Here is an 11,516-nt window from a genome sequence, read left to right on the forward strand (position 1 = left end):
GAACCAGCCTTGTTAGTGCCAATTTTACACCTATGCTGGTCCACTCATGCATCTATCGAACCAGTATAGCAGCCCCTTGAATAGTGCATATTTACTTCCCTAATTGGTTCTCTGAGATGATAGTTTCTCTTCCCAAGCGGGCTCCAATAATCTTCTCCCATAGTTTCAATATATGACTCATTAGTTTTATACCTCTATAGTTATTATAGCCCTGGATATCCCCTTCATTTCTGTAGATTGGAACTACAGTGCTTCTCCTCCACTCGTCTGGCCTTATTTTGTAGTTATATTCTTGTTAAAAAGGTTGGTTAACCATGATACCCTACATAGTCCTAAGCTCTTCCACACTGTTTATGGTGCTTGCTGAAATTGATTCATCTAGGGTTTGGAAGGGTTTATCATCTACTCTCTTTACTAGTTATCTTCTGTTCTTAATGGGAGTTAAATCCAGCCAAGAATAGCCATCCAAAAGCTGGTGGGCCGGTGGCACCCCTGTTTTTACCCCCTATTGGCTGAAATCGATACATGTGATTGCGAGAGATTGGTAAGATCTATGTGATAACCTGTTCACACTTTGGGGCATTCAAGTGACCTTTCTAGTGACCTTCGACCTGGTCATCTCTTAGATCAGACCTGCTGATCTATTGATATCAGATTCTCTCTCTGAGTTTTGAGATTGATACTACAATATTTTCATTATTACTTCAAATCTGAGTATTGAAATGCGATTGCATTTGGGTTTCACTTGTTCCTTTCTGAACATTGGTCAAAACCTGACTTTCATTGGATATGATTGACTTTGACCCTACTGTTGAACTAAATTCTGTTAAGATTTTCTTGACTTCCTGTTAAAAGGGGAGTATAATCTGAACCTACGGTTCATCCTATCTACACGCCCCCCGGGCCCCTACTACTTACCAATTTGGTATGATATAAAATATGATACCTTTACTATGGAATCAAGTACGATAAGCCCCTTTCTCTGATCCTTTCAATTGTGGAATATAGATTTATCTCTATGCCTTTTATGCTCATAAACAAAGGTACAAACAAAATAATAACTGCCTAAAAGACACCGCATCCCTTCTTTTAAATGGTTAAAAACCCATCCTCAGTCCAGTAAAAGCAGATATTCCAAGACTAAGAAGTAACCCACCCCCTACATTTCTTCCGCCAAACACTTGATCCAGGGAGGACTAGAATTCAGTTTCTGCCATCTTTGGAATTAGTATCTTCTTTTTTCCTGCTAGGTTTAAGATATATATATATATATATATATATAGGGAGAGAGAGAGAGAGAGAGAGAGACGAAGTCTTGCCTGTGAAGTTGATAGAAGCTTGGAATCATGTTCATTCAGCCTTGGGTACAACAGAATAAAATATATCAACCAAAATTGTCCCTCATTCATGTGACTTGGGCAAAGGCTAACCCTAAGAGCCACCAAGCTTGGAGCCAAGTCTTCAACAGTAGAAACATGTTCCAGTTGCGCTTCAGACATTTCAAAATCTGCAGGAAAAAAATGAAAAATAAAATATGCAAAATTAATTAGAAAAAAACAATGTAGTGTTAAGATTTGAGCATGGTCAATAGTTTATGAGCAAAAACAATGTTGTGCTGATGTTTTATAGAGAAGGGGAAAATTACAGAAAAATTTCAGATCATGTTCTACTATACTTCTTGGGGACATAAGACTTGAGTGATAAGACATAAAAAAAAAAAAAAAAAATTCTGGTTTGGAGAAATATAACTCATATTCCATGGAACTGAGGTTCTGTCTCAAAAACTATTTCACAAATTTCCCTGTTTTACATTAGTAGTACTTAAAACCTAAGCTCTAACAACAATTATCTATTAGTTACAAGGAAAAGTCAACTATGGTAGTGGATCAACTAGCCACTTCACATAGGTAACATAGCCATGGTTCGAGGACTCGGTTTCGGACATAGTTTCAATCAGGCCTGAAAATAAGTTCTATTGAGATCTCGCCGAAACCATGTATTTTTTTACAGGCAAATTTCAGGTTTGGGTATCGGTGGCCAAGTTAGGTTCTGAAACTTGTCATTCAGCCTATTTTAGGCCTTCTAAACAAAGTGGAGACAATAGATTTCAAAATATCAATCCCAAAATGATACTTTGACTTCGGACCCTCTGTTGATAGTCTACAGTGTAAGTGAGCTCTACCCTAGGCTATTCCACAATATTTAGTACAACAGTACTACAATACTAGCACACATATAATTCAAGTAAAAGTGTAAAAACAAATTAAATAAACATTAAGAATTAAAAGACATTAAACTATAAACCATGTAATAAATTAGGCGTTATACATGGTTTGTTAGTAATTGTTAAAAGAGACATATATTAGAGTAAACAATAGTAGTATAGTACAATACAAGTGGATGACTCACCTTATGCCCATCCTAGAGTCCTAGACTCCTAGTACTAAAACAAGAGCTGGGCCGGATCATTATAACCACCATATTGTTGCTAATGGCAAATCAAGTTTTCCTCCGATTGAATCACAAACGTTGGACAACTATCAACAATCAAGTATTCATCATGTTTTTTTGGAAAGAAAAAGTTATTGAAAATTTTTTGTTACATTCAAGTGTTCTTGGGCAAAAAAGCAACTCCAAATGTTAATGTTGAGCTGTGAATCCACATGCTTCAAGCTCCCTTGGGTGTGATTTGACAAAAAGTTGCACCAAAAACCAAATTTGGGGGAGTTTTGTTCAAAACAGGGCAAGATTTGCAAGTCAAACAAGACTAGGTCGCAATTGGGCCAAGATTTCGATCCAAATCCGAAATCTCATACTAGATTTTGCATTTTTTGTGTATCATAGGTCGTCTCGTCTCAAGATCTTCAGAAACCGAGAAATTTCCAAGATGTTGCCGAGATCTTGTACTATGAACATAGCCATAATAATAGCATAGCTTCCATCTAAATGTTTGTCTATTTCGACATGATGAAGTTTGAATTTCAGCTTTCCATTGTATTCCCATTAAGTCACTAAAAATTGTAAATTCCGGAGGGGCTTTGTAATTCAGAAAAGAGATTTTCATGCGATTACAGTCAGCCTTACCCAATCCCTAAGTTATGCGTGGTGTGCCTCACCACTTCTCCAAGAGTCATTTTAGGCTTACCCTTGGCTCTTTTAGCTCACTTAATCAGAATTAAATCACCCCTCCTTACCGGAGCATTCAAAGGCCTCCACTACGCATGTCCATGCAAACTCAAACGATTTTCTTATAACTTGTTATGTATTGGAGCTAGTCCTAAATTATCTCTACTTTCTTCATTCCTTATTTTATCTTTTCTAGTTTTACCACTCATCCATCTCAACAATATCAGCCCATTAAGTTTGTTTATACATTGTTTTTCACTGCCCAATATTCAGCTCCATACATCATAACTGGTCGTGTAGTTGTCCTATAAAATTTTCCTATGAGTTTTAAAGGAATATGTTGATTACACATCAAAAAGGTAAACTAGCTCCAATTTCTTCATTACTTATTTTATCTTTTCTAGTTTTACCACTCATCTATCCCTACAATCTTATTTCAGCACACTAAGTTTGTTTATATATTGTTTTTCAATATTCAGCTCCATACATCATTGTTGGTCGTGTAGTCGTCCTATAAAATTTTCCTATGAGTTTTAAAGGAATATGTCGATCACACATTACAATGGCAGGTTGTCCGGGCATAGCAGTTAATAATCTAAAGAACCTAACCTCTGTTCCAATCAGGAAAAAGGAATTTAAAAGGAAAGGACGATGGACAACCAGGAGTTGTTCAGGTTTGGCAGTTAGACTGTCCAAGAAATATTGACAGGGATTCAGCTAAGATGCAGGCCCTTTGAGTTAGAAGATACTAGAGAATTTTTTTTGCAATTTAGTTGCTGACCAAGTTAGACAGTAACCCAAGCAGACTCCTTCTCTGAGGTTTCAAATTCCTTATGTAATGCTTTTTCACTCAACCTTCTCTTCAACAGGGGCGGGAACAAAAGTGAACTCAAAAAATCCTTGTGATTTTGAACTTCTTTTTTTTTTTTTTTTTTTTTTTTTTTTTTGTATTATATAGATTCACATTCAAACTGTCAGTATGTTGGTTCTTAGTTTCAAAACAGTGGATATAAGTTATCAAAGGAACCATCACATATTGTGTATGGATAATAAGTAAAAAAACAAGAACCATAAGCGAAGACCCTTCCTCGACCGCTGCTCTGGAGCAGCCTGTCTTGTTGCTCCCCACCAGCCCACCCCACCCCACCCTCTCTCTTCTTCCTGCCCCATGCTCTTTCTCTTCTTCTTCATCCTCTCCCCCTCACCCTCTCCCTTCTTCCTCCCACATTCCCTTCCTTTTCTTCTTCAGCTGCTGTCGGAGCCAGGTTTCTTGGTTGGGGTTGCGCCTTGGCCACCAGCCCCCCAAGTCACCATCCTGCTAAGCCTGTTACCAGGCTCGTATGGTTTCCCGTTTGGCCAGCAGCCTTTGCCACTAGCCCCATTCGCCTGCTCTTCCCTCTATCACTGTCTTGCACCCCAGAGTTCTCAGTTGCCATTTGGTCGTCACCCAGCCCGCTTGGCCAACGGCTGTTTGGCCGCCAGCCCCATGAGGCCAGCCACCTGCCTGAACCGCCTGGCTCGCTCAGCCAACCGCCGATTTTCTGCCTGCTGCATGGCCGGGCTGCCAACTATGCTCGGCCGGCAACCGCTTCACCATTGCCCACAGCAAGGCCAGCACCCCTCCGCCATGGTCACCTCCGCTAGGCCAGCTGCCAGCTTGGCCGTCGCTCTCCGCAAGGCCAGTGCCACTCAGCCATGGCTGCCTACTTGCCAGCGATGCTATTCTTGTCTTCGCGGCTTGGAAGATGAAGTGTTGATATATGTTGGTTAGGGTTTGTGGATTCCCTATACCTTTGCTTTGTAACGGGCTTCCTTGCTCTTGTTTTTAAGCCTATGTGGGCTTTTGTGTTGTACTGGACATGTTTGTGAATCCTTTGTTTCTTGCTGCCCATCTGGGCTTGGGTTGTAGTCCTTAATGGGCTTTTGTTACCCTTATAGGAGTTTTTTATTTTCCCTTCAGGACTGTAATTTACCTCTCCCTTCTTTTAATGCATTTATTATTCACCCAAAAAAAAAAAAAAAATAGCAAAGGAACTATTGCCTATTGTTTATGGATCCAATTGATAAGTTGGAAAGAAATGTTAGAGAGCTAAATTGTTAGCTCAATCAAATAAAACGACCAAAGAGGCAAAGATACAATCTACACAAGTTAGGAATAAGAACCATAGAACCAGGAGAATAGTGGAATTTATTCTTCTTTTTTTTTTTTGGGGGGGGGGGGGTGATGTAGGTAACAGGACCATTCGAACCAGCCCTTGGGTCCTTTTCTGACCTAGTTCTTTTGGGTCCAGACTTGCCATGAAACCAGGCCAGTTCTTGGTTCAGTTTTGGCCTTTAGAACATCGATCCAGCAAAGCACGGCATATCCTCCTCTCCATCAAGCAATATATCTCTCTCCAGATTTGTCTTGTAAAGATTTTCTAGAAGGCCAGCCAATTGTCACATCAAATTAGAAGGAAAAAGGCTCCAAAAGAAACCTCCTACAACCCCAATTTCAGCAAGTGTAGTCTTAGGATTTGTTTCCTTTTTAGGTTTGTCTTGGATGCCGAGTTAGTTTCCCTTGTTAGGAGATATTAGACTAGTAGTAGTTTCTATTTATATGTTTTTTTTGGTCATCGAGTAATTTGGTTTAGGAAGTAGTCTTTTAAGTCTTAGTTTCTATTTTCCAGAAGTTACCTAATTTAGAAGTTTCTTATTTGTAATCATTTTGGGAGCTTATATGAGAGCCAGAATTGATTGTAATGCTTTAGACAAGAATAATGAAGTTTAATTGTGAGCTTTGCTTACTCCTAGACCAGAGATAGGTTTGTTCACCAACTGGGAAAGTTGAGGGTGAGAGACCCAGGCTGAGATATCCATTCCCCTACCCCCACCCCTTCTTCTTCTTCTTCTTCTTCTTCTTCCATCTCTTACTTTCTGTTTTTACTTTGTTTAGTGAGTGACTGAGAGCTTATTACTCTGTTTGAAGACCCAAAGACCATCCATCATATCAGGTGAAGGATCAGCCAAGAGATTTCAGCAACTGTCAGGGTTTTGACCTTTGATCGATTTTGGCCAGAACTCAGCACCTGCAAATCCAAATCTAGAAACCTTTTGTTGGTTTGTAGAGCACCCAAGGGGAGTCCTTCGATCAGCCTTGCAGCTCCTATAGAGCAGCCTGCACCGAACAACAGGGCTTCTCCCACCTGCCCAGAAAACCCTAATCTGCCTGGGTAGTTCTTGCTGTGTTGCTGTACCTCCACAAGACAAGTTGTGGACCAGCTTTGGAGGATCTTTGGCCTATTCCTAGGTTATACTCGACCTGAGTTGATAGTACATTGGACCATTATTGTGTGAGTTCTCAGAATTTTCTCAATTCATCCCAGATTTACAGTTTTGTGTTGCTATTCTTGGATTTGAAGTCTGAAACTATAATCTGAGATTGGAATGGAGTTGTTTTGTTATCTAGGCTTATTTTCCTAGGTGAATAACCCCAGATCAGGGGGAGGGAGGAGGAACATGTGATATCCAGTATCTACAATAAACAAATTCCAGGGAAGATGACAAACAGACTAAGAGAACCAGTAATGGATATAAGAAGTGAAATGCAAAAACCACCACATAACCATTCTGTGTCATTAAGAATGTTGGCCAACATCCAAGGCCCCTCCAAAAAATTTAGAAGTCCTTAGCAGAAATCCTAATGGATCCAGTTCCACCTCGACAAGTCTGGAAAGTTAATCTTCAATACTTTCAACCATTGGTTGATAATAGAGCATCTGCCAAGTTCAAAGCCTAGGCTGCTAATGGATCAGCTTGACTGAACCTTTATTTTGGGCCAGGATTCAGCAAACACATGTGGAATGGAACTTTCAAATAGCACATGATTTTCTTCCTTTTTATTCTTTATTTTATTTTATTCTATACAAAGCAATTAAAGAACAAAGAAAAGAGATAACTTTAAATTGAATCTTGTTGGATGGGGTAATGACCTGTGTCAAATATGACATCAGCCCTCTTTATTTATAATAATGGATAGAAAGTTCTAGAATATTACAAGGACCATTAAACTCCTTAATGACCTAAGGACCGATTTGGAATTTGACACTTTCCGAAAACCCATTATTATAACACTCTCCCTCAAGCTAGTGCATAGATATCACATATGCTCAACTTGCAGATAATAGGATGAAACATCTTACGACTAAGACCTTTAGTATATACATCAGCAAGTTATTATTCACTATTGGCAACAAAAGGCACAGTGATAAGACCCATATCCAACTTCTCTTTGATGAAATGTTGATCGATCTCCACATGATTGGTTCGATCATGCTAGACAGGGTTGTGAGCAATGCTAATGGTATATTTGCTGTCACAAAAGAGCTTCATAAGAAGGGTGGCAAGGACAACCAAATCTATGATAAGACCATGAAACCATAGGTGCTCACAAATGCCATGAACCATAGCACAGAACTCAGCTTCAACACTTGAAATTCGTAACCACGGCATGTTTCGCCATGTAACAAGGTTACCACTAGCAATAACCAGTAGAAGACCTGCGGTCATCAGGAGAACCTGCCCAATCAACATCCGTGAAGGCCTCCACCCTAAGGTGATCATGAGGAGAAAAAATGATGCCACGTCCTGGGGCAGATATAAAGAATACATAGTATAGCTTCCATATGTGTTGAGTAGGGATCATGCATGTATAGACTAACTAGGTTGATACAAATGCTATGTCAGGGCATTTGAGAAAGATAGGTCAAGCGCCCCACTAATCTCTCATATCTCCCCTTATCCACAGAATCACCTTTCTTGCTACTCAGGTGACCATTAGCTTCAATAGGAGTATCTGTCGCTTACACCCCAACATGCCTATCCTGGAAAAAAGGTCTAGCATATATTTTCGCTGAGACAAATAGATCCCACGAGAAGGCCTGACAACTTTAATGCCCAAAGAAGAAACGAAGTTGTCCTAGATCTTTGATCTCGAATTCCTCACTCAAGTATCTCTTAAGGCGTGAGATCTCCGTCAGATTATCACTAATAATAACAATATCATCTACATAGACTATCAGGGTAGCAATCTTTCACCAGACCTCTTGATAAACAAAGTGGGGTCAAGCATTGCTTTGAGAGTAGCCTGTAGTAATCATAACCATATGGAAACGCCAGAACCAAGCATAAGGGAATTGCTTCAGCCCATACAGTGTAAGCTTTAGCTTGCATATCTTCCCTTGGTTTTGGAGCAAGTGAACGAACTCCCAGGAGGAATGTCTATATACACTTCCTCCTCAAGTTCCCCATGAAGAAAGGCATTCTTCACATCTATCTACTATAGATCCAAATCTAAGTTGGTGGCAAAAGCTAGGATAACACGGATTGTGTTCATCTTAGCAACTGGAATAAACTTCTCTTGGTAGTCAATCTCATAAATCTAAGTGAAGCCCTTGGCAACAAGTCTGGCATTGTACCGATCCACTATACGATAGCTTTCTATTTCACAGTGAAGACTCACTTACAACCAATTGCCTTCTTCTATGAGGGAAGACACACTAGATCCCATGTGTCATTCTTCTTTAGAACCTGCATCTATTCAACTATAACTGTCTCCCATTATGAGTTTGCACTCACTTCGTGCGAAACGGACACAGAGGATAGAGAACACATAAAACTATAATAGGAAGGAGAAAGTGAGTCATAAGAAACAGTTTTAGTAATAGGATGTAAAGTACAAGACCTAGTGCCTTTACAATTAGCAATAAGCAACACAAAAGATGAATCAACAGAAGGACAAGGAGAATTACCTGGGTCCAAAGGGATAAAATCAAGCTTACTATAAACAAGTATCTCTGGCCAAGGTGAAGTAAGAGTGTCACTCTCCCCCTGAAACAGGATACCAGTAGCGATAGCAAGCTCAAGAAGCGGCACATCTTCCACAATGGGAGGAGACTCAACCTGAAGAGGTGTCGTAGTGTACTATGACACAAATTCGTGAAAGGTAACATCCATAGTCACAAACCAATGCCGAGTGGGAGGATGAAAAGAACGATAGCTTTTTTGAGTAAAAGCATACCCCAGAAAAATGCACCGAAGACCATAAGGATCAAACTTTCGTGAAGATGATGATCGCGAGCATAGTAGACACTGTAGAATACCTTGGGAAAAATAAAAAAAAGCAACGGAATCCTAAAGAAGATCCATAGGGGAGCAGAAGGAATGAACCCGAGAAGGCATTCAGTTAATCAAAAAGGTAGTAGTGAGAATCGCGTCACTCCAGTACTGGGGAGGAACATGCATCTCAAACATAAGAGAGCATGCTACCTCACAAAGGTGGCGATTCTTCTGCTTAGCAACCCTATTCTGAGCCAGGGTATCTACACATCTAGTCTAATGGATCATCCCACGAGCGGAAAGGTAAGCCTAAAAGGACCTTTCGAAGTATTCGCAGCCATTATCGCTTCGAAGGATCTTAATGGTAGCATCGAACTAAGTCTAAACTATGCAGTGAAACTGCAAAAAGCAATGAAAGGTCTCGCCCATGGTTCACATCATATATATCCAAATGGTCCGTGAATGACAATCAATAAAAGAGATAAACCACCAATAACCATTAACAGACACATAAAGGGATTGACGCAAATATCAAAATGTATCAATGAAAAAGAAGTGGAACTTTTATTTCCCGAAATAGAGTAAGTAATCTGAGTTATTTGTCCAATACACATGCCTCATAAAAAAACTGACTCGAATTATAATTTTTAAAAGAAAAACCCTAGCTAAAGTTCTCAAATGAGGTTGTCCCAATAGATGATGCCACTATAATAACTCAGAGATGGGAGGTGACATAGAGGACATCTAAACAGCCGGACCAAAGACCAATGTTGAGTCATCATCAAGTAGATACAAACCACCACACACTTTACCAGAGCAATCGTTGCCCTTGTCACAGATCCTAAAAACACAATGAGACGAAAAAAAGATACTTTGCAATTAAGGCTGGAAGTAAAACTACTACAAAATCTCAACTTGCATAATTAAACCAAGAGATAGTCCACCTTATGCCACACAGTTCATAATACAATAGAGTCGAAATCCAGAATTTACCACTCGGCAGATTTGTTTGGTGTCTCCGCGCAAGAATGACTAAAATAGATCCGAGCCAAAATGGCCTCTTTTCAGGCTTCCAAGGGGTAAGAATCGCAGTATTAAAGATACAAAAGGCAGTCTTTTTCGATAATCGATAATACTCAACAGCAGAACATAAGACAAAAACTCTAGAAAGAAACACGAAATCGAATTCCATCGAGAAAAGTAAGGAAAATGAAAAAGATTTGATTACCATTATCAAGGGAAAGGGGGCAATCCGTCCAACATTCAGGTCGAAGTGACATCTCTCGAACAAATTCCAAAACTTCCTCAGTAACACCAACGATTTCGCCACCGTGATCCTCCACAGAAGACTCATCAACATCCCCATCTTCTTCATCATCACCGTCCTTGGGGAACTGCAAGAAATTGGAGGCCAAGCGAGAGATCTCATTAACAGCCTTGTTGGTGGAGAGTAAAGAAAGCCCAGACTTGAAGCTGCCACCTATCTCCGCGAAATCATTGCGAATACCGAGAAGTGTCTGAGAAGAAGAATCGCTGGTGGTGGAAGTGGGACCCAAGGGATCCTCAGAAGAAGAGCTGACGGGAGGAGGAGCAAGGAAAGAGGCGACTCCCCATAATTGCCGACCAATGGTTTTCCCCAGATCAGATAGGTCCTCTTTCACTCTGCCGCCATTAGAGGAACTCTCTTCTTCTTCTCCTCCTCCCACTTCTTCTTTCCCTGCTGAATTCTCTTCATCATCTGAAAGCTGGGCTTTGAAGGGATTCGGGAGCGGAATTGAAAGCCAAGACATTATCGGAGTTCGGAGAGACCAAAATGAAGTGAGGAAAGGTTGACGAATAAGAGAAAAAACCAAGAAAAGATCGAAGATTGAAGATTGAAGATTGAAGATTGAAGTTGCAATTTTTTTTTTTTTTTTTTTTGGCCTTTTTCATCCGCAATTATTAATTAGATTATGAGTTCATTTTTTTCGGATAATCACATCTTTTTCATACGCAATAGTATTAGATTATGAGTTCATTTTTTTGGGGTAATCACATGGTTTTAAGTATCGATCGATCTGAATTGGTTTCTCATATCATTTTAGGGATAAAATAGTATAAAAATGTATTTATTTTTTCAAAAAGCAAGGGCAAAAGTGACTGATACACGCTGATTTGATGGTGGGATCTTCACGGACAGAAAAATATTGCAGTCAATTTGATAATGATCTAGTGACATTGCTTCTTTGGTCCGAACCAAAGAATCCCTTAGATATGATGCAAAATGGATCTTGTTCTATCATTGATCAGAGATA

General features: G+C 39.8%; 1 protein-coding gene across 1 annotated transcript; it reads right to left on the minus strand.

Annotated features, from left to right (window-relative positions):
* Nucleotides 1-1,181: 1,181 nt before the first annotated feature.
* On the minus strand, nt 1,182-11,127 carry LOC122067287. Its single transcript, XM_042631120.1, has 2 exons — nt 10,451-11,127; nt 1,182-1,507 (listed from the first exon to the last, which is right to left on the minus strand). Exons 1-2 carry the CDS (start codon nt 11,010-11,012, stop codon nt 1,197-1,199), a joined length of 873 nt encoding a protein of 290 aa, XP_042487054.1. The 5' UTR covers nt 11,013-11,127; the 3' UTR covers nt 1,182-1,196.
* Between the last annotated feature and the right edge of the window lie 389 nt (nt 11,128-11,516).

Source organism: Macadamia integrifolia, chromosome 2 (genome assembly GCF_013358625.1).
Source record: "Macadamia integrifolia cultivar HAES 741 chromosome 2, SCU_Mint_v3, whole genome shotgun sequence".
NCBI classification, from domain to species: domain Eukaryota; kingdom Viridiplantae; phylum Streptophyta; class Magnoliopsida; order Proteales; family Proteaceae; genus Macadamia; species Macadamia integrifolia.